The sequence below is a fragment of the Cetorhinus maximus genome, chromosome 15 (genome assembly GCF_964194155.1).
Source record: "Cetorhinus maximus chromosome 15, sCetMax3.hap1.1, whole genome shotgun sequence".
NCBI classification, from domain to species: domain Eukaryota; kingdom Metazoa; phylum Chordata; class Chondrichthyes; order Lamniformes; family Cetorhinidae; genus Cetorhinus; species Cetorhinus maximus.
In genome coordinates, this window is record NC_135893.1 from 83280350 (window position 1) to 83307422 (window position 27073).

The window sequence follows — 27073 nt, forward strand, 5'->3', positions numbered from 1 at the left end:
GATGATTTGGTCACTGATAACCACTTTTTCCAGGTATGAGTTCAGCAGCCATGGAGGATTTTCTTTCGACTGCCAGTGGCTTCAGCTTCTCTCAGGTTCCTTGGTGCTAAACTCAGTCAAATGTTGTCTTAAGGAAGATAGTAGATGCTCCCAGCCATTCAATGGAGAGAGAAACTGAGATAACGTTGAGTCCATATGACTCTTCAGAGCTCTGAAGAGTCATATGGACTCGAAACGTTAACTCTCTCCACAGATGCTGTCAGGCTTGCTGAGTTTTTCCAACATTTTCTGTTTTTATTTCAGATTTCCAGCATCTGCAGTATTTTGCTTTTACCCTGCCATTCAACGCCTGACTCCAGAATTCAGGTCTAAGCCAAGTGGTTCTGGTGAAAACAGAACTAAGTAACAGTTAGTAGGTGTTACTTCTTGGCAATATTGACCATTCTATCAATCACTTTACTGATTGAACATGAACTGGCTTACATTTATCCTGTGTTTTTTTTTGTGGATAAGGTATATCTGGTTCATCTTCCAAATTGTTGGGTTTGTGCCAGCATCATAGGCACAGGAACAGCTTGGCTTGCTCTGAAGCACGGGTCTTCAGAATTACCACCGGGCTGTTGTTAGGGCCCTTGCTAGCACTCGAGTACAAACTTGCTGGAATGCAAAAAATATACACCTAAAAGGCGTCTTCCTGTGAGATTAACTCGTAATTCTAACCTCTTGGGAAGGAAATTTTAACTCCGGTAAACACTCAAAATGCAAACTGGGCACCTCACTGAGGCCTCGAGGTTCACTTCAATCAAGTATTAGTGCTAGATTTGTTGGACTGTTTGCAGGATTATCTTTGCTGGATTGCCAGTGCCTTGTGTAATAAAGCCCTCACTGACTTATATAATGATCCTGGGTTTATTGAAGTACAGAAATTATACACAAAAATGGTATAAATACAGCAAAGGATCCAACTAAAAAACAATACAAAAATCCAAAGCAATTGGACAGGGTCATTGCTTAATACTCAAACTCCTGAAGAATATTACCGTCCATGAATAAAATCTCACATCTGAACCCAAACATTACTTCTCATTTCATTTCTTACTTGGATTGGATAAATGGAGCAAAGTTCAAACCAGCCCCATCGCGCTGCCAGGACAGTGTAACTCAGGATTAGCACCTACTTCATCTCAACAATGCTGCATTTGTTTTAAGGCCAATCTGACAGAGGGACTCTACACCACCACCAACGATAACAACCAAGACATCAGGTGCCTTCCTGTTGATGATTATAACTCTATGACTGGATGGTGTTCCGTATCTGCCCACATTCAACATACAGGCATATTGAAGATTCTCTCACACAGTCCTGGGCTTATCACTCTGCCCTCAATCCCCAGCCTACCCCAAACACAGCACACATTATGTGCAAACATGTAAAATACAGAATTTCTCCCCTTGTCCACCCACCCACCCTCCCACCCACTTAATTACAGAACTGAAGTAAAACACAACCTGAACAGAGTAAGAGATGGGAAAAGTTCACTAAATTTCCGATATACTTTTGAGCCTCCATTTCAAGATTTTGCATGGGGACAGAATCCCCTGAGATTTCACAGTCTTTATCGCGAGGAGTTGGAGCTGGACCTGCTGCGATGGCGCCGCCGTCCTGGTGATCGTGACCGAGACCGTCTGCGGACCGGAGACCGCCTGCGAGGTGATCGGGACCTGTGCAGGAGACAAGTATTAAATCAGCTCTGTATCTCCAAACAACAACCTGTGCTGGAATCAAGTGGTAAACCCATACCTGGGCCAGAAAATTATGCACCGCACTGACCCTCCCTCTCCATGCTGGTCCTCATTGCACTGGACCCACTGGATCAAACACTCCCCCACTGGAGAGCTGTGCCATTCAAACAGCAATCTTGTAACTCACCTTCTCCTCATTCGTGGTGGGGTTCTGCGCCACATGGGAGGAGGTGGTGGCATCCTACGTGGTGGAGTGATCCGTCGTGGTAAAGGTCTGGGTCGAGGAGCCAACACGGCAGTTGCTGTTACTTCCTGGCCATCGATCTGACCTGCACAGAACAGAAACTTAGTAAAATGCAGAAAGACAAAAATCCATCTCAACAGGCACACACTGTACTTACACAACATGCTCCACACAGTGAGTTACTGCAATCGAATGAAAGCAACTGCGCAGGTAAACCACTGACCATTCACACCAACGACAAGAGAGAAATGGTGGCCAGCACAGCAGGAATAATCCTTCCTCCTCTCTGAATAGTACTGTGGGATCTTTATAATCACCTCAACAGATAGCCAGGTCTTCAGTTCCAGTACAGCAGCACCACCTACTCTCACCCCCACCCAAGTACACCACGTCTACAGGTTCTCCTTATCCAGGTTGCTTGTTACTTCCTCAAAAAAATTAGTTAAACATGTTTTCCCTTTCACAGAACCATGTTGACTCTGCCTGATTGCATTAAGATTTTCTAAGTGCTCTGCTATAACCTCCTTCATAATAGATTCTAGCATTTTCCCAATGATAGATGTTAGACTAACTGGCCTGTAGTTTTCTGCTTTCTGTCTCCCCTTTTTTTCTTGAATAGAGGAGTTACATTCACTTTTTTCTACAGTAAGGACAGAGACAAAATATCTGTTCAACACTTCCGCCATTTCTTTGTTTCCCATTATTAGTTTCTCTCTCTAGAGGATCAACTTTCACTTTAGATCCTTGTAGAAACTCTTACTATTTGTATTTACATTTCTAGATTTCTCTCAGTCTAATTTCTCCCTCATTTTTTTAGTCATTCTTTGCTGGATTTTAAATTCTGTCCGATCTTCTGCTCTATCACTAATCTTCACAGATTGTACATTTTTCCTTTCAATTTGAAGTATCCTTAACTTTCTTAGTTAGCCACAGATGGTGTACCCTTCTCATAGAGTCTTTCGCTCTTTGGAATGTATCTTTGCTGAGAGTTATGAAATATCTCCTTAAATGTCTCCCAGTGCATCTTTGCTGTCTTACCCTTTAACCCAATTTCCCAGTTCACCTCAGCCAACTGTCTTCATACCCTTGTAATTGCCTTTAAGCTAAAAACATGAGTCTTAGTCCCACACTTCTCACCCTCAAACTGAATATGAAATTCAATCATGTTATGCTCACTGCTACCTAGGGGCTCCTTTACTATGAGGTCACCCGTCATTTATCTTAAGGCAGCAAAGAGAGAGATTGGACCCGCGAAGGAACACCTAGAATCAGGAACACATAAATAGAGAGCGAGGCTTGAGGGCTTCCCTTACCTTCAGGGAACAGAAAAACAGAAAAAAGTCAGTAACATCACAGGAAAGCCATAAGTTGATTGGTTGGTGAGTAACTGCTATCAGGGAATGTCTGTAAATAGCTAGGTTAGTGAACTGCCATAAGGGTGTGTGTGTGTGTAAATAGGTGGAAATTAGAAAAACATATAAAATATTAAATAACACTTAAGTAACCACCTTATAATTAAGGGACACAAACAGAATGGAAGTAAAACGCTGGTGAGTCTACTGTTTCATTTTGTTTTTTAAGTAGTTAAGTTTATTGTATTACTAAGGTTTAAAATAGTACAGTTAATTAAAACACAATAAAGATGGCAGGGCAGCTGAAGTATGTGGGGTCAGTGGACAGCAGAGTGATCCATAGCAACCACGCCTGCAGTAAGTGTCTACAGTTTGAGAAGCTTCAGCTCAGAGTCAATGAGCTAGAGGGCTACAGACACCGAGATGCATCAGGGAGTTGAAGTTACCTGGCACTTCATTCCAGAACACAAGACACACCCCTTAGGATAGGGTCTTCTGATTTGGACAGTGGCCAGGGACAGAGGGGTGTGACTGCAAGTGAGGAAGATATGGGGACCGAGAAGGCAGAAGTGGAGGAGCCTTAGCCCTTGCAATTGTTCAATAGGTTATTTCAGCTTAAATGGATGAGAGAGGGAGTACAGTGTAGATGAGCAAACTGACCAAGGCACCGTGGTACAAGAAGCCATTCAAGCAGGGGGAGTAAACAGGAATGCCGTGGTAGTAGAGGACAGTATAGTCAAAGGGATAGATGCATTTCTCTGTAGCTGAGTGTGTCTCGAAGGCGGTGTTGTCTGCTGATGCCAGGGTTTGGAACATCTGCTTGGGACTGGAGAGAAACTTGAAGTGGGAGGGGGAAGATCCAGTTGTCATGTCACAGAGGTACCAACATAAGACTAGGAAAGAGGTCCTGCTTGGGGAGTATGAGCAGCTAGGGACTAAATTAAAAAGCAGAACTACAAAAGTAATAATCTCTGGATCATTACCTGAGCCACGAGCAAATTGGCATAGGTTAAGTAAAATTGGAGAGTCAAATGCATGGCTCAAAGATTGGTGTGGGGAAAATGGGTTTCGATTCATGGGGAACTGGCACCATTACTAGGGAAAGAGAGAACTTTACCGTTGGGATGGTCTTCACCTGAACCATGCTGGAACCAGCGTTCTGGCAACTCCTATAACTAGGGTGGTAGAGAGGGCTTTAAACTAAATAGTTGGTGGGGGTGTGGGGGAAGAAAGGGATCATGTGAGGGAACATGTGGTAAATTAAAGGGAAAGGAGAAGGCAACAGAGCAAGCTAGCAATAAGGGTAATAATAATCAGAGCGTGTCAGGGAGGGACAGAGTGTACAAACCTGAGTGCGCCAGCAGGTAAGGCCAGAGCTTGCAAACACAGTAAAAAAAAACAGAACTAAAGGTTCTTTATCTGAATGCACGTAGCATTTGTAACAAAACTGTCAATGTCAGTCGATGAATTGTCAGCAAAAACAGAAATAAATATGTATGCCCTGATAGCCATTACAGAGATGTGGCTGCAATTTGACCAAGGCTGGGACCTGAATATTCAAGAGCACTTGACATTTCGGAAGGTCAGCAAGTTGGGAATTGATGGCGGGGTAGCTCTACTAATTAAGAATGACATTAGTACAATAGTGAGAGATGACCTTAGTTCTAAATATCAAAATGTAGAATCAGTTTGGGTAAAGATAAGAAATAGCAAAGGTAAGAAGACACTTGTGGGAGTAATTTATCGGACCCCTTACAGTGACTGCACGGAGAGACGGATTATATGATAAAAGATCACGGGAGCTTGTAAGCATGGTACTGCAATATAACCATGGGTGATTTTAATCAACATACAGATTGGCAAAGGCAGCCTGGATGATGAGCTCATAGAACGTATTCTGGACAATTTCTTACAGCAGCAACATTCTGAAGAAAACCAGAGAGCAAGCTATTCTAAAACCAGTATGTGCAATGAGACAGGGTTAATTAATGACTTCATAGTAAAGGAGCCTTTAGGTAACAATGAACATAACATGACTGAATTTCACATTCTGCTTGAGGGTGAGCATACATGGATTTCCAAAAGGCATTTGATAAGGTACCACATCAAAGGTTACTACACAAAATAAGAGCTCAAGGTGTACAGGGTAACATATTAGCATGAATAGAAGATTGGTTAGCTAACAGGAAGCAGTGGGTAGGGGTAAATGACTCATTTTCAGGTTGGCAAGCTATGACAAGTGGGTTGCCACAGGGATCAGTGCTGGGGCCTCAACTATTTACAATCTATATTAATGACTTGGATCAAGAGACCAAATGTATGGTTACTAAATTTGCTGATGACACAAAGATAGGTAGGACAGTAATTTCAAAGAGGACATAAGGAGTCTGGTAAAAGGAAATAGTTAGGTTAATTGAGTGGGCACTAATTTGGCAGACGGGGTATAATGTGGGAAAATACGAACTTGTCCACTTTGGCAGGAAGAATAGAAAAGCAGTATATTATTTAAATGGAGAGAAATTGGAGAACTCTGCAGTTTATGGGGATCTGGGTGTCCTGATACATGAATCACAACAAGTTAATATGTAGGTACAGCAAGTGATTAGGAATGCAAATTGAATCTTGTGTTTATTGCAAGGGAAATGGGTTATGAAAGTAGGGAATTTTTGCTACAGTTGTACAGGGCATTGATGAGACCATATCTAAGACCATTTTGGCCTTCTTATTTAAGGATATAATTGCATTAGCAGTTCAGAAAAGGCTCATTCGGCTAATCCCTGGAATTAAGTGGTTATTTTATGAGGAAACGCTGGACAGGGTAGGCCTGTATCCATTGGAGTTTAAAAGAATGAGAGCTGATCTTACCGAAACATATAAGATCCTGAGGGGACTTGACAGGGAGGATGCTGATTCCCCTTATGGAAGAAACTAGAAATAGTGGCCACTGTTTAAGACAGGGACGAGAAATTTTTTCTCTCAGAGGGTCGTGAGTATGTGGAATTCTCTTCCCCAGAGAGCAGTGGAGACAGGGTCATTGAATATTTTGAAGGCTGAGTTAGATAGATGCTTGACTGACAAGGGAGTCAAAGGTTATAGGGGGTAGACAGGAAAGTAAAGTTGAGGCCACAATCAGATCAGTCGTGATCTTATCAAATGATTGAGCTGGCTTGAGAGGCCAAATGGCTTATTCCTGCTTCTAATTCATATGTTCACCCCAACAATTCAACACAGCTCTGCTTGGACCATCAGCTCAAGGTCTGTTATGGAACTTGGAGCTACCACCTTCTGATTCAGAATTCACAGAGATACCCACCGAGCAATGCCAACATACTCCAATATCAATACTCCAAGCTAAATATACAATTTCTGACACTGAAGGCTGTGGCAGGGAGAAGCTGAGCAATCATCCAACAACAGTTAAAATCCTCTACAAGTGCTGTAATCAAAAATACTACTGTCCAGGGATATTGACCCGATCTGGGCAGGAGAGTTAAAACAAACTCATATACTATTGGACAGAAGCATTTACAGCAGCATCAAGTACAGTTTATTAGTAATTTAGCTGTTGTTATACTGATGATTTTGGTCAGTCTATAAATGCTGCTGTATTCTGGTGATTGTTGACTGATTACCCATTGCTCCTCTGTTAAAGCCACAGAGTGGAGTTCTTTCTCTGCATTAGTTGTTACCTCCGTCCATATGCTTCAGAGCTTTCTCTGTATCATCCGGGTTTTCAAACTCAACATAGGCATAACCCTTGGACAGGTGAGGGTGCGAGCGGTCCAATGGCATGTCAATCAGCTTGATCTTCCCGTATGTAGAGAAGATCTCCATGATGTGCTCCTGTGGCAAAGCAAGAGTGACAGTCATGGCCTGCAGCACTAGAGTACACAGAGCTCAGAGTGGGACGTCCATTCACCCCATAACTTGTACACATACAGCACCTTTTAACAAAATGTTCCAAGTGTTTCACAGGAGCGTTATAAAACAAATTTGATACCGAATTACACAAAGAAATATTAGAACACACGTGCAAAAGCTTGGTTAGCTTTAAGGGTCATTTCAGAGAGGCAGAGAAGTTTATAGAGGGAACTCTAGAGCTTAGGCCCTAGGAAGCTGAATGCACGGTCATCAATAGTGGAACAATTAACATCAGGGCTGAGCAAGAGGCCAGAATTAGATGAGCGCAGATATCTCAGAAGGTTGGAGAGCTGGAGGAGATTACAGAGAAAGGGAGGGGTGAGGCCATGGAGGGATTTGAAAATAAAGACAGGACTTTTAAAATCGAGGCATTGCCGGACTGGGAGCCAATGAGATTCAGGCTGAACACAACTTCCCAGCTCCTTTGTGCTCAGTGAGTTGAAGAATATCATCGCTTGGGAGTGGAACACTTTCCATTTCAGACACTTGGTGCATCAAGCATTCCCATATCAAGCTTCCTTTACCTGTGTCCAAATCCCAGAAAAACAGCCCTCACAGGAGGGCACTCAAACTACAGTCAATAGGTCCGAGGCCTCACCATCCAGTGAACAAACCAAGTATCTACTGTACTTGTATTACTTGCACACTGCTCTGTTCTGCTTTATGAGTCCAGAGCTTGGTTTAGGGACATTTAATGCCATCTCAGCATTAGAGGATAAATCCTAAATCAGTTAAAAATCTGTTGGTATCTACAGGTATACAGATTTAACCATTACATATGGCAAAATACCTGCTGAAATCTGGACTCGCCTATGTCTCTCTTTAACCACTGGCTTTCTATTTTCTTTTGTCCTTTATTTCCCTCTCCCTCACACCTCCCTCTCCCATTCCAGCTATCATACAACGTTTTGCAATGCTTTCCCTTCTTTTTTGAACCAGTTCACTCCCCTCCTAACTTTTGCTGGGAGTTGTGGTGCCCTCCTGCAGACACAGCGCAGCACAGTGTCAACACATGGCACCAGGGTACAGTCAGGTCCACTGCCCAGCAACGGCACCATGAAAGGATTGGCACTTTTCCCATGGAGAGGAAAAACGAGGAGCCTCCCATCCCAGCTGCTTACATGGCCAACCTAGTAACTCTTCAATCCTAACCTTTTTCCCTCTTTTCCAATGATGCCAGTTCTGCACATTCAGCAAGAGGCCACTGAATTGTGGTCAGATGTGGGGAACTTAAAAGGAACTGAGATCACCTGTGAAATCACAACAGCGTTAAGAACAACCCAGTAGGTCAACAGAGAGACGCCTCTTGGTAAGTGATCAGTTGAAGCTTTCAAGAGTCAGTGACTAGGTTGCAAACCCTTTGTCAGGGGAGGTGGAGGAAACATATAACTCAAATTGTAGGTACAAACAACACAACTCATTCAAGCGGAAAATCTTGACAGAGAAAACCTTTGATCCATGCCACCCTGCGCTGAGAGAGCCAGAGCCACAGGGCCCTCTCCTTCACAAATCCCAACAGCTCCATTCATTCAGGCTGCCGTTCACCTCAGATTTATGTACAACCATAGTTTGACCATCACCTTGGTCACATTCCTGGTCAGTCTGCCGATGTGCACTTTGGTCGGTCTGGGTGTTGGACTTCTTTTCTTTCTTTCCTTGTCATCTCGTTTTGGGGATTTAGATCTGTCAATACAACAAACATTAGTTTATATCAACACCTGGAGTAAATCACTGGTTACTGCAACAGAATGCCTTTGATGGTCAAGTCCAATTCATTCCAAGTATTCTGGTGCAGTTTAAGCAAAAGAAATTAACAGGGCCAGGAGTAGACCATATGGTCTGCTCTACCGCTCGTTAAGATCATGACTGATCTTAGACCTCAATTCCACTCTGGAGTTATTTACACTGCATAGTGCTGTTCAATCTGAGAATAGGCAGATCAGCTGGAAAAACATCCCCTCGACCCAGAACGGTCTCTTGCCTGACTGCTCTGCCACTGCAGACAGAAAATTGAATGTTACACGTGATGCACCCAGTGGTGGGGTAGCTTGTTGATCATCACTGTCGAAGATCAGAGCTAGGTAACAGATGGTAACAAAGACTCACGTAACTTTACCTAGTCAAGAATCAATGTCTCCAACTTTCTTCTCTCCCAGAGAAGATTTAACTGAAGACAGTTCAAAAAAAAGGACATCACCTCCATCAACATCCCCCCACCAAGCATCCTGAGGGGATCTGCACCTTGTTAAAAATTTGACTGGAACTCTCAGAAGCTTAACAAAGAGAATTTAAAACTTCAAGCAATGGGCCAGATGGAACATCTCCTTCATGGGTCATGAGACCTTCTGACAACAGACTCTGTTCATACACTTGACCCTGATCCATAACCACAGAATCACACATCACTTCCAACACCCAGCACAATCCAATGACGGTCACCACCTGCCCCCACCAACCATCTAAACTCAATAACCCCCAACTTGACACTGCCCAAAAACCCTGTATTCACCTTCACATCCATGTCAATGAGGCTGGGAAGAAGACTGAGGCATCAGTATGGTAGAGATCTCTACACGAAGGGGAATGTATGAATTCTCAATAACAAACTGAAGATATTGTATTTCACGCAAACTCTACTTAATTTCCTGGAAGATGCCTACTAGACAGGCTATCCCCAGATCCATTCAGTTTGGAGAGGTACCAGGAGACAAAAGGGATTGTGGGCAAGGTTGCAAACCTCACAGCTCTCCCATGATGACCAGTGACCAAGCATGGGTTGCTAGAGACCACAGCAGGAGCAAGCTGGTGCCAGTCCACTCCATTCCTCCTCAGGAAGCTGGCACCTGCCCATCCCACTGCCCTTCAGCAAAAATGCACAAAAAATTGGTGAAATTAATGCCAATCAAATAGGAGATGCAAGGTGACTGCTTAGAGCTGAGAAAATAGCAGATAACCTGCTCCCCCTCTCCCCCACACATAGCATCACTAACAGGGAACATAAACATTTCTGATGAAGAGTCATACGGACTCGAAACGTTAACTCTGTCTTCCTCTCCACAGATGCTGTCAGACCTGCTGAGTTTTTCCAACTATTTTTGTTTTAGTTTCAGATTTCCAGCATCCGCAGTATTTTGCTTTTAACATAAACATTCCCACTGCTTCTGGGCATTCACAGATTAATCATCTCAGTATATGCCATACAAAATACTGCATCAATAAAACAGAGCATCACACCCAAATCATTATGAATTCTCGCCAAAAGCAAGTAAAAACCATGCAAATCCACTACAGCAAAGCCCCACATGAATGTTACATCTGAGAACATGAAAGGACAGAAGAGGGTCTCTGTACAAATGTCATTCTTCATCAAGGCAAAGATTTCCTTCAATTGTTTTAACGATCAATGCCTTTTGTTTTGTATTTGGTGTTTAATAACACACTGAGCTGAAACTTTATGTGAAAACAATGTAGGCTCAAAAGCAAAGTATAATGGATGCTGGAAGTCTGAAATAAAAACAGAAAATGCTGGAAACACTCAGCAAGTCAGGCAGCATCTGTGGAGAGAGAAATACTTAACTTCTCAGGTCAATGACCCTTTTATCAGAACTGGAAACAGAGATGTAACAGGTTTTAAGCAAGTATAGAGGCTTGTTCCTCTCTGGGGGCTGGAGGACAAAAGGGATGATCTGTGACAGAATGGAAGGTAGGAGAGATTAAATTAAACCTTAAACATTCACTCTCTCCATGACCAGCACATGGTGGCAGCTGTGTGCACCATCTACATGACGCAATTCAGCAACTCTCAAAGTCTCCTTCAACAGCACTTTCCAAACCCATGACCTCTACCATCTGAAAAAAACAAGGGAGCAAGTGCATGGGAATCTGTAAGTTCCCCTCCAAGTCACTCACCATCCTGACTTGGAATTATATTGCTGTTCCTTTACTGACACTGGGTCAAAATCCTGGAACTCCCTCCCTAACAGCACTGTGGAAGTGCCTACACCACATGGGCTGCAGCAGTTCAAGGCGGTGGCTCATCACAACCTTCTCAAGGGCAATTAGGGATGAGCAATAAATACTGGCCTAGCCAGTGATGCACACATTCCACGAACGAATAAAACAAATTACAAAACGGATGCGGGTGCAAGGCAAAAGGTAGGTGGTAATGGGCAAGGTGAAGAAACAAAAGATGGGTCTACAGGAACAGCAGAATCATTATCATTAGCTGCCACCCCAAAAAATGGGGTCAGAGATTACAATCTTAAACTGCTGAACTCAATGTTGAGCCCAGAAGGCCACAATGTACCAAAAGGTGAAGTGTTATTCCTAGAGTTTACATTGATCTTTGTTGTGTAAGAGGCTGAGGACAAAGAAATCAAAGTGGGAGTGGGACAGAGAAACTAAATTTCAATGTGATAGCACTGATTTCAGCCAAATTCCTATCAAGACCTGTTTCCAATGGAAAAACTAGCTCCACAGCTGGCACAGCAGCTCTGCAAACCCACTTGTATGATCATAGAATCACAAAATAATATAGCACAGATGAAGCCCATTCAGTCATTCGAATCTGTGTCAGCTCTTGAAAGAGTTATCCAATTAGTCCTACTCCCCCGTTCTTTCCCCATAGCCATGGAAATACTTCCACTTCCAGTATTTAAATAATTTATTTTTGAAAATTACTATTGAATCTGCTTCCATTGCCTTTTCAGGAAGGGCAGATCAAGGGAGGACATTCCAGATCAAACAACTCAGTGTAAAACATTTATTTTTCCTTCATGTCATCTCTGGTTCTTTTTCCAATCACCTTAAAGCAGTGTTGTCTGGTTGTCGATCCGCCTGTCACTGGAAACAGTTTCTCTTTTACTTCAGCATAATGCAGTGTTTTATAAAGGTTTAGCATAACTTCCTTGTTTTTATACTCTAAACATCAATTAGATGTTTTAGATATAGATTACAAGAATGTACCGATTAAAAGGGCAAAGCAATCGATCATTAATTCTGAACAAATATTTAAGCCTTTCACACAGTTGCAGACTGAAGGTGGATCAACAAATCTGCTCAGATTACACATCAAATCAGTTGTAATTAACACGTCTGAAATCAACTAGCCCTTTAACAAAAAGCAGAGCAATCCCCCACCCCATGTCAACTTTACAAATTCACTCTCTTTGCTGGGAAGGCTGATATTCATTGCCCATCCCTAGTTTCCAAGAAGGATGGCGGTGAGCCACCCTCTTGAACCAGTGTAGCAGTTTGATATAGCTGTGGTTTGCTAGGTTACCATATATACGCGAGTAATATTCGATCGTGTATAAAAGTCGACCCTCAATTTTTGGCCAAAAAATCCTTTATTTTTCATATACCTCAATCCATTATTCATTAAAGTAGTATTTGCGAATGCTGACTTAGTGCAATTCCTGCACCAAGGCTTAAGTAAAGGGCTGGGAGCTGTCACTGTGAAATTTTCCAATGTTGCAGCCCTTCCCTTTCCTTCTCTTCCCCTGACCTCTGAGCAGCATCGAAACGCAGGCCAAGCCAATGCTGCCATTTCCTCTCCCGGGCTTTGGGGAGGTTGGGGGAGGCTCCTTGAAGTGGAAGCACAGCTTGATGAAATCTTATCAGGGGCTGGGTTCGAGTTTGAAGCCTCTATGGGATTCTGGTGGAAGCACCATTTTGATGGGTTATTATGTTTGCCTTAAACCCCGTGAGGGCAGTAAAAGTGGATCAATCTGGAACCGAGTGCCAGGCTACCTGAAAGACTGGGAGCTCCGTGTCCATTTCAAAGCTCATGGGATTGGAAAAAAGAATCCTCACGGGTGACGGGTTAGCTAACTGGTACACTAAGGATCACTTAGGCACCTTGTGAGAAAGCAAAGATAAATTCCAGTTTAGGACAGTTCATTGACATATACCCAAATGATGAGTGCTGATCCGATGTTTCCGTATGGGTCAGCGATGGCTCCCTCCCATTAACTTTTAGTTGGAAGTAAGTCCCTCAAAAGCATTACCCGTGTAAAAGTCAACTCCTAACTTTTTGCCTAAAAGATGGGTCTCAAAAATTCAACATTAACACAAGATTATACGGTACTTCAGAGGGAAGTTAAGAGTAGGCCATGTTGGTGTAGAACTGGAGTAACATAAAAGCACAGACTGCGTAAGGGCAGCAAGGATATTAATGAACCATCAATACAAAAGCAAAATACTGCAGATGCTGGAAACCGGAAATAAAAATGGAAAATGCTGGAAAGATTCAGCAGGTCTGGCAGCATCTGTTGAGAGAGAAATTCAGGTCAATGACCCTGACTCCGCAGATGCTGCCTGACCTACTGAGTATTTCCAGCATTTTCTGTTTTTATTACATTAGTAAACCAGTTGGGATTTCATAACAATCTAACAGCTTCAAGGTTACTTTTATCGAGACCAGCTTTTTATTGGTAATTTAAAGAAAACAACTAAACTCAAATTCTCAAACAGCAAGAACAGGATTTGAACTCATGCTTCCTGGATCATTAGTTCTGCAGTTTAATCACAGCCTGAAGAACAAGTCCAAACTGGAAGTTTGAACAAAATTTGGTAACAGCTCCAAAGACATTTACTGACAGAGGATTTTTGCTGGCTTGCTTGCAACAGTTTTAGTTGCATGAACTCTTACTGTACTCACTTTGAACGAGTACGCCTCCTGTTGGTGTGTCTGCGCCGGGATGGGCTCGGAGATCCGGAGGAAGAGCTGGAACTGGAGCTGCGGGAACTGCTGGAACTTCCAGAGCGACTGGAGGCAGAGGATGAGCTCGATCCACTGCTGGAGGCAGAGGTGGAACTGGATCCCGAACTGGAGCTAGAACTAAAGATATGACAAAGACAATTACCAAAAGAGAGAGAAGCATCAATGCATACAGCAGACATGCCCAGGATCCAGGCTGATCAATGCCCTTCATGTCTCAACACAAGAACAGAATCACATTTTATTCAGTCACGTCCAACTGTATGACTTTGGTGGATGCACACTCAACCTTCGGATCTGAGCCATGTGCCCTGCTCTCTAATCAATGTTCCAAGTGTACAGTTTAAAAGCGAGACTCACAGGTTGACATCAGTCTGCTGCGTACTAGATGACAAAGTATATCACTGAAGTAAACAGAACCTGGTTTTGTTGCCGATCAGAGCCTTTCTGGATAAACGTATGGTATGGATGAAGACCACGTAGACCAACAGCTCAATGGTTTATTAGACTGTGTTCCGAGTTAGCTGATCTCAGCCTGGGTCACTGGACAGTCAGCTGGAGCAGAAGCCATGGCTCATTTTGCCCCCTGACACCAACAGTAATGTCCCAAATGTTCCCTAGGCTGTGTCCTGCAATAGGTTATGGCCTTCCTACATTGCATGAGATTTAGAATCATTTTATTTCTGCTGAACCTTTCATCTTACCAATGTGAAAAACAGGAATTTGTACTTAAATCACATCTCTCAAATATCCAAAGCTCTTTGCACACAATGAATTTACCACTAGAGCGCAGTCATTGCTGTTTGGTAGGTAAATATCACTCTGTACAAAGTGAGGGGCCACATACAACAAAATAAAAAAGCAGTGGATCTGTTCTTTGCACTGGTTGAGACAGAAATGCTGGCCAGGTCTTCGGAGAACTCCCTGCTTTGCTTGTGATAGCACAATAGGCCACTAGAACAGGCCGACTTGGTTTTACATTTTATCCAAAGGACAACACTTCCAACAATGCAGCACTCCATCACTACAGGACTGGAGCATCTTAGATTATGCGCTCAAGTCTCTGATCCTGGGCTGGAATTGCAGTTCAGTGACTGACAGGGAACCAGCCCTCTATAATGTCAGTTAGCATGAAAGGCATTTTAAAAACATCATACTCATTGTGTTCTGCAAGGAACCATTTAACCATCAAAGGATTTTTTTTTTTTTTAAAAGAATTTGGTGCACATAGAGGCTACATCCCACATTTGGGCCCAACCCTAGGAAAAAATATTCAACTCTCAGATCAACCCCAGCTCTACATGATGGTAATTGGTTCCTAGCCTGTCTACTCTCCCTGTACCTAGTGCTGCTGCTCCCAGTTGAGGCACTCCTCCTCTTGCGGGTCTTATCACGACCTCGTTCTTTCTCACTTGATTCCTTTATGCTGGATTTCTCCTTGTTCCTGTCTTTGGATTTCTCTTGAGTGTGTTCTTTACGCTTGGTTGGTGATGGAGCCCTGTTAGAAAAAGAGAAAATATCAGGAATTGCCGAGTAAAAGAAAGCAAGGAGCTGGCAACAATTACGATCCCAAGCAATTTGGGTGTGTGATAAAGAGCATCCCATAACCCTACACGGAATGGGGCAAAGCACCTTATCCAGATCTGAAATTAGACCAGGCTAACAACATGCAATAGCTCTTTCAGAATCAAAGAGAAATTAACACTGTAGACAAGTCTCTTGTCTTTCAGGTCCTGACTGACCTATGTATTTCCAGCATTTTCTATTTTTGCAGTACAAAGGGACAAGAGAAAGCCATTTGGACTCTCAAACCTGTTCCACCATTTAATTAGATTGTGGCTGGCCTGTATCTCAACTCTACCCGCTATGTTAATAATTAGGAAGCAAGAATAACACATCTCCGAAGCCTGACAGAACTGCAGACAGAGAAGTAACAAATGGCCCATGAACCCCAACACTCAACACTTGCCCAAACCAAGAACTCTCAGAGTGCCTCATAGGTACCAGCAATCCAAAATGTACATAGCCAGACCTAACCAAACCACACAACAAAGTACGCAGGTGCTACCAAACACTGGTTTCAGGGTACACATATCTGCAGTGTCACAGTTGTTATGGCACAGCCGATGGTAAACACCAAGCTGCTCAAATCCCAAAGGAAAACTTGAAACAACTGCCACAACTGTTTTGCAATTTGTATATATTTCGAGATGCGTGCTTTGTATTCAGTAGTAATAAGGCCACCAAGTCTTACAGGTTTCTTACCAAACTAAATTAAACCTTTATTAATAGAAGAAATGATTTTAAGTGCATACATAGATCTACAAATTACTACTATGATAACTACTAAATCCCCTAGTTAATCTAACTCCCAGTTACATTTATGTTAAGGCACCAGTAAGGCGCATAGATTTTAAAAGACCCAGGCAAAATGACTCACGATACCCTAAAACAGTAGAATTCAAAATGAGTTTTCTTAACTTCAGTTCTTTGTAGACAGCAGCTTGAGGCTTAGATGCTGGAGGCTTTTCACACTTGTTTTAGATCTTAGAATGCCTACCCTTCCATCCAGCCTTCTCTTCTTTGTACATATTTTCCCCTTTGGATGCAAGTTCCCATTGTTTCACTATGTCTTTGGACTTTTACCTCTTTAATAATAAAGTCTATCATAGTACTAATTTTACCAGTAATTTTTGGAGAAAATAAACACACTGTTTCTTAACTTCTCCTGGCTAGGTGAAACATTTCACTCCCTCTTTTGAATTCAAGCTAGTCTGGTTTATTTAAAAACGCAAATGTTATATTTAAACCTTACATTCTAAACTTACCCCACGTTTACCTATTTAACATTTCAAACCTAGCTTATCTTCTGATACATCAAAGCCTTCAGACCAGCTGCCTTTAATTCACGACCACTACCATCTGGAAGGACAAGGGCAGCAGATAGATGAACATCACTACCTGGAAGTTCCCCTCCACCATCCTGACTTGGAAATGTATCACCGTTCCTTCACTGTCGCTGGGTCAAAATCCTGGAACTCCCTTCCTAACAGCACTACACCACATGGACTGCAGTGGTTTAAAAAGGCAGCTCACAACCACCTTCTCAAGGGCAATTAGGGATGGGCAATAAATGCTGGCCCAGCCAGCAAAGCCCACATCCCATGAATGAATAAAAAAAAAATTAAGACACACACACACACACACACACCCTGCCCCCGCTATTACTGTACAATAAATTACAATAACAATGAAAACTATTATATCTTCCTAACACAGTCTCAATTCCAATACACTCTAAAGATTCACCATAGCCCAAGCATTGGCTAGAGACACGTTTCAGAACTGCTCTCAAGAGTGACACAGGCCACAAGATTGAATTTGATTAATAATGGGCTCTAAAATAAAAACAAGATTTGCTCGAAAAACTCAACAGGTCTGGCAACATCTGTGGAGAGAGAAATAAAGTTAACATTTCCAGTCCAATATGACTTTTCTTCATAGCTTTGAGTTCATATTGGACTCAAAACGTTAACTCAGTTTCTCTCCCCACAGAGGGGAACTTGTAGGTGGTGGTATTCCCATGCATCTGCTGCCCTTGTTCTTCTAGATGGTTGTGGTCATGGGTTTGGAAGGTGCTGTCTAAGGAGGCTTGGTTGGTTCCTGCAGTGCATCTTGTAGATGGTACACTCTGCTGCCACAGTCCGCTGGTGGTGGAGGTAGTGGATGCTTGTGGATGGGGTGTCAATCAAGCTGCAACAACCACAACCATCTTCCTTTGTGTTAGGTATGATTCCAACTGGCAGAGAGTTTTCCCCCCCGATTACCACTGACTCGTTTTGCTAGGGCCCGTTGATGCCACAGTCAGTCAAATGCTGCCTTGATGTCAAGGGCAGCCACCCTCACCTCACCTCACTAGTCCATGTGGTGAAGGTACACCCACAGCAAGTTAGGGAGGGAGTTCCAGGATTTTAACCCAGTCACTGAAGGAACAGTAATATAGTTCCAAGTCAGGATGATGTATGACTTGATGGGGAACTTGCAGGTGGTGGCATTCCCAAGAGTCTGCTGACCTTGTCCCTGTAGTAGAGGTCACGGGTTTCGAATACACTGTCAAAGAAGTCTTGGCGAGTTGTTACAGTGCATCTTGTAGATCAGAATGCAGGTCACCAGGAAATTACCAGACAGTAACAATAGTAGCAGCAAAGGTAGTTTGATCCAAGCAGATCATCTCAGAGGTACAATTAGATGTTAGGGAACTATCATCCCAAGTGGGGGACGCCACATTTTCAATGAACTTTGCAACAACTCACATTTATATAGAACTTATAACGTAGTAAAACATCCCAAGGTATTTCACAGGAACATTATCAAATAAAATTTGACACCAAGCCACATACAGAGACATTAAGATGAATAAGTAAGTTTGGTCAAAGAGGTGGGTTTTCAGAAATGTCTTAAAGGAGTTAAACTGGAGAATATTAGGTTGGAAATTCCAGAGCTTAGAACCCAAGCAGCTAAAAGCATGTTCACCAATGATGGAGGCAAAGGAATTGGGGGAAATGCAAAAGAATCGGGGGATATGCAAAAGGCCAGAGTTGGAGGAACACAGACCTCAGAGGGTTGATTGGCTGAAGGAGATTGCAGAGATAGCAAGGGGTTCGAACACAAGAACGAGAACTTTAAATTTGAAGTAACAATGAACTTGGAGTCAATGTAGGTCAGCAAGGACAAGGTGATGAGATCTTGCTGTGCACAAACTGGCCACCACATAACGTCACTGGACTTTCTATTAATTGGTGAATAGCTTTGAAAAATCAGATAGGGTGTAATGTAAACGTAAGTCTTTCTTCTCAATGTTAACTGCAACAACAAATCAGACAAAGGGCTCAGCAATATCACATGTCCCAGTATCAGGGTTGGTGTTACACAGCAGGGAAGGACTAGACTCAGCATCAGCTCTGTCAGAGCACTAACCAATTAAAAATGACACAAGGGCTTCTGCTGACTTTTGCGGCCAAGTTGGGACAGTAAAAGAAAGACACCCAGAGTTTCCATTTCTGATCACCAAAGCCCTGTCTATCCTCTTTGGTGGACATAAAAGATCCCAAGCACTATTTTGAAGAGGAGCAAGGAATTCTCCTTGGTGTCCTGGTCAATACTTATCCCTCAATCAACATCATTAAAGCAGAATATCAGCTCATTACCCTTTGCTGCTTGTGGAAGCTTGCCATGTGTAAATTGGCTACCAAGTTTCCTACATTACAGCAGTAACTACATGTCAAAAGTGCTTCATTGGCTGTATTTGGGACATCCTAAGATCATGGAAGGTGCTTTCAAAAGCTCATTTCAACACCAATAACCAGCCACTGTCAATGGCTCCTGCTGGGAAGTGAATGGGTGGACACTAGCCCAGGGCAGGCTTAGGTGATCAAATCACTCACTGCCAATCATAGAATTATAGAACAGTTACAGCATAGAAAGCCATTCAGATCACTGTGTCCATGCTGGGTCACTGCAACAGCAACTCATCTAGTCCCACTCACCCACAGCCTTGCAAGGTTTTCTCAAGATGATTATCCAATTCCCTTTTGTTGAATCTGCCACCAATGAACTCTCAGGCACTCAGTTCCTGACCTCATTACAGCCTTGGCCCGAACAGACAAAAACTGAAGGCAAGAAGTGAGATGAGAGTGGCTAGCCTTGACATCAAGGGCACACTTGACTGAGTGTGGCAAGAAGGAGCCCTGGCAAAACTGAAGTCAACAGGAATCAGGGGGAAATTTTTCCATTGGCTGGAGTCATACCAAGCACAAAGGAAGACGGTTGTAGTTGTCGGAGGTGAATCATCTCAGTCCCAGCACATCGATGCAGGAGTTCCTCAGGGTAGTGTCCTAGGCCCAACCATTTTCAGCTGTTTCACCAATGACCTTTCCTCCATCATAAGATCAGAAGTGGGGGTATTTGCTGATGATTGCACAATGTTTAGTAACATTTGCGATCCCTCAGATACTGAAGTAGTCCATGTCCATATTCAGGCTTGGACTGACAAGTGGCAAGTAACATTTGTGCCACACAAGTGTCAGGCAATGACCATCTCCAACAAGAGAGAATAAAACCATCTCCCCTTAACATTCAACGGCATTACCATTGCTGAAACCCCATATCAACATCCTAGGGGTTACCACTGACCAGAAACTGAACTGAGCCACCCATACTGTTGCTACAGAGGCCAAGAATTCTGCAGCAAGTACCTCACCTCCTGACTCCACAAAACCTGCCCACCATCTACATGGCACAAGTCAGGAATGTGATGGAATACTCTCCATTTGCCTGGATGAGTGCAGCTCCAACAACACTCAAGAAGCTGAACACCACCCAGGACAAAGCAGTCCACTTGACTGGCACTCCATTCACCACCTTCAACATTCACTCCCTCCACTACTACACACAGCGTCAGCAGTGTGTACCATATACAAGATGCACTGCAACAACTCATCAAGACTCCTTTGACAGCACCTTCCAAAACCACGGCCTCTACCATCTAGAAGGATGAGGGCAGCATATGCATGGGAACACACCACCTTCAAGCTCCCCCACCAAGCCACACACCACCTTGACTTGAAGCTATATAGCTGTTCTTTCATTGTCACTGGGTCAAAATCCTGGAACTCCCTTCCTAACAGCACTGTGGGTGTTCACACAACACATGGACTGCAGCAGTTCAAAGCTTGTGACTCACAACCACATTCTCAAGGGCAATTAGGGATGGGCAATAAATGCTGGTCTAACCAACGATGCCCACATCGCATGAACCAAAACAAATTCCAGATCTTAACCACTCATTGTATAAAAATGTTTTTAATGTTGCCTTTGGTTCTTTTGCTAATCACCTTAAATTGTTGTCCTCTGATTCTCAACCCTTTCACCAATGGGAACAGTTTTTCTACTCTATCTATATTCCCCTCTCTTTGCATCCCCACCACCCCAAACCACCACTGATTTTGAACACCTCCATCAAATCTCTTCTCAACCTCCTCTAAGAACAGCCCCAGCTTCTCCAATTTATCCACGTAACTGAAGTCCCTCATCCTTGGAACCATTGTTGGAAGTCTCTTCTGCAATCTTTCTAATGCCTTCACATCTTTCCTAAAGTATGGTGCTCAGAATTGGACACAATACTCCAGTTGAGACTGAACCAGTTCATCAAACCTTCCTCACATTTGAACTCTATGCCTCTATTTATAAAGCCTGAATCCCATACACCTTTTTAACCACTTGGTCAACATGCCCTGCCACCTTCAATGACTTATGTACATATACCCGCAGGTCTCTCTGTTCCTGAACTCCCTTTAGAATTGTACCCTTTATATTGACTCTCATCATTATCAAAATGTATCACTTCACACTTTCCTGCATTACCTCCTCTCTTCCAATTTTGAGCCCATTCCCTGTCTCAACTGCCTTCCTTTCGCTATGACTGCAACAGCATCTTCCTTGGTAAAGACCGATGCAAAGTACTTATTTAGTACCTCAGCCATGCCCCTGCCTCCATGTGTAAGTGCCTCTTATTGGTCCCCAAGTGGCCAAACCCCTATTTACTATCCTTTCAATGTTTAGATGCCTATTGAAGACTTATGCATTCTCTTCTCATACCTTCTCTTTACCTTATTTCCTTCTTCATTTCCCCTCTGAGCTTTCTAGTCAGCCTGATTCTCACACGTATTATCAACCTGACATTTGTCATTTGCCCCATTTTTCTGCTTCATCTTCATGCATTTATTATCTCTAGACTTGACTATTCCATCACACTCCTGGTTGGTCTCACACATTTCACCCTCCATAAACTTGAGGTCACCCAAAACTACGCTGCGGGTGTCTTAACTCGCAGCAAGTCCTATTCCCCTCACTCCTGTTTCATTTACTGACACTGGCTCACAGTCAAGCAACATTTTAATTTCAAAATTCTCATTGTTTTCAAATCCCTCCATAGTCTCACCCCTTCCTACCTCTGTAATCTCCTCCAGCCCGCAACTACCCGAGATACCTGCATTCCTCTAATTCTGACTTCTTGTGCATCCCGATTTTAATTGCTTCACCCTTAGTGGCCACGCCTTCTGTCACCTATATCCTAAACTCTGGACTAACTGCCTTACACCTCTCCCCCCAGCTAACTCACTTTCCTCCTTTAAGACACTCTAAAACTCACCTCTTTGACTAAGTTTTTCGACCTAGCTGTGGCTCAATATCATATTTTGTTTTAGAACGTTCCTGTGAAGCACCTTGGGGGTGTTTCATTTTATTAAAGGTGTTATATAAATACAAGTTGTCATTCATCTTACTCTCTATATCATTCATCATCCAGGGTACTCTGGCTTTGTCCTACCTCCCTTCCTCATGGGAATGTACCTCAATTGTACCAGAATCATCCCCTCTTTAAAGGTAGCCCACTATATAATTACAGTATTGACTGGCAATCTTTGATTCCAATTTACCCAGGACAGATCCGTTCTCGCCTCACTGAAATTAGCCCTCTCCCACTGTGTATTTCTCTATTTTTGGATTGGTCCCTTGTCCTTTTCCATAGTTAATCTAAACCTTTTGATACTATATTCACTGCCCCCTCAATGATCCCCTACTGACAAGACCTACCTCATTCCCCTGAACCAAATCTACTCACTGCATTAAGGGTACAGGTAAAGGGTGGGTATTTTGGGGTAGGTGCTCAAAGTGTGTGGAAACGGCCCCAGCAACCAGTCAACAGGAGAGGGAAGAGAGGAAACAGCTCAAGCCCTGGCAAATGGACCAGTTACCAGGGAACCCCCCCGGGGGTCAGCTACGTGTGTCAATCACAGGTCCAGGCACCAGAGCCCCGGACAACAGCGCACTTTCCCGGTCTCTTCCCCCATCAAGTCAACAAGATTCGTTCGCTAGGCCTCAGGCTCCGTTCTACACCGAGATTCTATTTCTGTACAAAGCGGCATTCATCCGTCTAAAGTCGTCACAGTGCAGTGAACGCGGGCCACCCCGAGTGCGGCGAGCCGACTCCCACCGCAGTCAGGCGACCCCCTGGCCCCGATGGACACGGATTCCCATCCACTCACATTCCGCTTTCTCCGTTCTCACTCAGCGCTCCAAGGGCCGCAAACCGTCCCGCTCATTCCGCGTCACCCATCGTACGTTGCGTCATGACGCACGGCGCCTGCTATATCGCCGGCCAGCGGCAGAGGGAGTAGGAGCGCCGCCTACAGAACAGGTAAGGGACAGTGTGGGGTCGGGAGAGTGCAGTGCATGGCAAGGCATTGTGGACCAGAAGTGCCCAGAACACAGGGGAGAACTGGTGGAGCAGGATTGAAGGGCCGAATGACCTACTCTTGCTCCTATTTTTCTAATTCCCCTGAACTTCTTCCAATAACACTATGGAATATTTTCCATTCACGCCATAATCTCGGTTTAACCTCCAACAGGGAAGCACTCCTTCAGTACTGCACAAAGTGTCAGCCTACATTATGTGCTCGAGACACTGGAGTGAGGTTTGAACCCCTGAACCTTCCTAGGGAATTTAAGGATACAGTATTATATTAATTATAGTATTGGCTGCTATAGTAATGTGTTAGATTAAAGGCTTATTGTTGTAGGGTGGCCTGGTTATACTATTAATGATAGAGTTGATCTACAGACACGTCTTGAGTGGAAACATTAAGTTTATTTACAATATACTTGTACTACACATGTGCTTTCAACTCCAACTCTATCTCCATGCTGACTGCTGGGGTAGCCCACACTACTCCCCTATTGGTTACTACAGATCATGTGATCTTCCTTAACAAGTATTTTTATTCTTAAAAGGTACATTGCACACTAAATAAAACCATAATTACTACACTTATATTATTGTAAAATACATGAGTAAGCCTGAGGATTGGAAGACTTTTAGAAACCAGCAAAGGGTGACCAAAAAATTGATGAAAAGAGAAAAAATAGAATATAATAGTAAACTAGCCGGGAACACAAAACAGTTTGTAAGAGTTTTTACAAGAACATAAAGAAAATAGCTGAAGTAAACGTTGGCCCCTTAGAGGTGGAGACAGGATAAATTATCATAGGAATGATGAAATTGCAGAGATTGGACAAATATTTCGTGTCTGACTTCACAGCAGCAGACACAAATTACATATCAGAAATAGAGATTAACCAAGGGCTGACAGAAGTGAAGAACTTAAAGTAATTAATGTTACTATTAGAGAAATATAAGGGATTAAGGAGAGAGAAAACAATGAACTACAGGCCAGTTAGCCTGACATCAATTGCTGGGAAAATGCTGGAATCTATTATTAAGGAAGTCTTAACAATGTACTTAGATATTCAAAGTATGATTAGATAAAGTCAACATGATTTTATAAAAAAGAAATAACTTGAAAAATTTATTGGAGTTTTTGAGGATGTAATTAGTAGGGTAGATAAAGGGAAGCCATTGATGTAGTAGACTTGGATTTCCAAACTGCATTTGAAAAGCTGCACCATAAAATGTTAATACACAAGCTAAGGGTTCACGGAGTTGGGAATAACATATTAGCTGGATAGAGGATTGGTTAACGGATAGAAAGCAAAAATAGGGATAAGCACAGCTGATAGTGGAATGCCACAAGGATCAGAGTTAGGGCCTCAGCTATTTACAAACTATATAAATGATGTAGACAAAGTGACCCAGAGCAATATATCCAAGTTTGTTGATGATACAAAGCTAGATGGGAATGTAAGCTATGAGGAGCATACAAAGAGGCTGTAAAGAGATATAGAAAGGTTAAGTGAGTAGGCAACAAGGTGGCAGATGGAGTATAATGTGGGGATGCGTGAGGTTACTTTGCTAATAATTGGAAAAACAGAATATGGCTTTAAGGGCATGAAATGTTTAAATGTTGATGTTCATAGAGACTTGGGTGTACTTCTATAAGGAACACAGAGTGTTAGCATGCAAGTAGAACTAGCAATTAGGAAGGAAATAGTATATTGGCCTTCAATAAAAACAGAAAATGCTGGAAATACTCTGGCAGCGTCTGTGAAGAGAGAGAAACAGGGTCAACGTTTCAGGTTGTGATCTTTCAAAAAACCTGAAACATTAAATCTGTTTCTCTCTCCACAGATGCTGCCAGAGTATTTCCAGTATTTTCTGTTTCTATTTCAGATTTCCAGCATCCGCAGTATTTTGCTTTTGGAATATGTTGGTCTTTATTGCAAGGGGATTGGAGTACAAGAACAAGGAAGTCTTGCTACAATTGTACAGGACTGTGGTGAGAGCTGGAATATTTGCACAGTTTGGATCTCTATAGTTAAGGAAGGATAAACATGCCTTGGAGGCGGTACAAAGAAGGTTCACTAGATTGGTTCCTGGGATGAGACGGTTGTCCTATGATGAGTAAATTGAGCCTATACTCCCTGGAGTTTAGAAGAATGAGAGGTGATCTCATTGAAACATACAGGATTCTAAAGGGCTTTACAGGGTAGACACAGAGAATGTTTCTCCTTGTTGGGAAATCGAGAACATCAGGGAAAGCACCAGGATAAGATGATCATTTTTAACTGAGGTGAGGAAACACTTCTTCACTGAGAAGGTTGTGAATCTTTGGAATTATCTATCCCAGAGGGTAGTGGATGCTCTATTACTGAATATATTCAGGGCTGGAATAGATAGATCTTTTGTCTCTCAGAGAATCAATGGATATGGGGAACAGGTGGGAAAGTGGAATGAAGTAGAAAATCAGTCATGATCTTATGAAACAGCGGAGCAGGCTCGTGGCACCATTTGACTAACGAAAAAAATCAAGGTTTATATTAGATCCAAGGAAGAGGCGTATAAAGTTGCCAAAAAAAGGTAAACCTGAGAATTGGGAGCATTTTAGAATTCTGCAGCGAAGGACCAAGAATAAGATTAAGAAAGGGAAAATGGAATATGAGAGTAAACTAGCGAAAAACATAAAACCGGACTGTAAAAGCTTCTATAGGTGGGTAAAAAGGAAAAGATTAGCAAAAACAAATGGAGGTCCATTACAAGCAGAGACAAGAGAATTTATAATGAGGAATAAGGAAATGGCAGAGAAATTAAATAAATACTTTGTGTCTGTTTTCATGGAGGAAAATACTAAAAACACCCCAGAAATAATAGAGAATCAAGGGACTAGTGTAAATGAGGAACTGCAAGATATTAAAATTGGTAAAAAAATGTACTAGAGAAATTAAAGGACTTAAAGTAGATAAATCCCCTGGACCTGATGATCTACATCCCAGAGTTTTGAAAGAAGTGGCTGTAACGATAATAGATGCATAGGTGCTCATCTTTCAAAATTCTATAGACTTTGGAATGGTTCCTGCAGATTGGAAGATGGCAAACGTAACCCCACAATTTAAGAAAGGACGGAGAGAGAAAATGAGGGACTACAGACCTGTTAGTCTGACATCAGTAGTAGGGAAAATGCTAGGTCTACAATAAAGGATGTGATAACAGGACACTTAAAAAATAACAGTGGGATTGGGCAGAGCCAATGTGGATTTATAAAAGGGAAATCACGTTTAACAAACCTGTTGGAGTTTTTTGAGGCTGTAACTAGCAGAATAAATAAAGGGGAACCAGTGGATGTGGTTTATTTAGATTTTCAGAAAGTTTTTGATAAGGTCCCACACAAAGATTTGGTTAAAAAAAAAAATTAGAGCACATGGAATTGGGGGAATATACTGGCATGGATTGAGAATTGTTTAATGGGTAGAAAACAGAGAGTAGGAATAAATGGGTCATTTTCAGGTTGGCAGGCTGTAACTAGTGGGGTACCGCAAAGATCAGTACTTGGGCCCCAGCTGTTCACAATCTATATCAATGAATTGGATGTGGGGATTAAAGGTAATATTTCCAAATTTGCGGATGACACAAAACTGGGTGGAAGTGTAAGTTGTGAGAAGGATGCAAAGACACTTCAAGGGGATTTGGGGAGGCTAAGTGGGTGGGCAAAAATTTGGCAGATGGAATGCAATGTGGGGAAATGTGAGGTTATCCACTTTGGTAGGAAGAACAGAAAGGCAGAGTATTTCTTAAATGGCGAG

At 42.7% G+C, this 27073-nt stretch overlaps 1 protein-coding gene across 2 annotated transcripts; it reads right to left on the reverse strand.

The window, feature by feature from the left end:
* Window positions 1–890: 890 nt before the first annotated feature.
* rnps1 (RNA binding protein S1, serine-rich domain) lies at window positions 891–23197 on the reverse strand. Of its 2 annotated transcripts, none has more exons than XM_078558757.1 (7): window positions 23086–23197; window positions 15324–15479; window positions 13922–14095; window positions 8841–8943; window positions 7029–7182; window positions 1931–2072; window positions 891–1722 (listed from the first exon to the last, which is right to left on the reverse strand). In XM_078558757.1, coding segments are annotated over exons 1-7 (837 nt in total). In that variant the 5' UTR covers window positions 23088–23197; the 3' UTR covers window positions 891–1616. The 2 variants fall into 2 exon arrangements, with proteins under 2 accessions (XP_078414883.1, XP_078414882.1); XM_078558756.1 differs by having other exon boundaries at window positions 13922–14101.
* Window positions 23198–27073: the final 3876 nt, after the last annotated feature.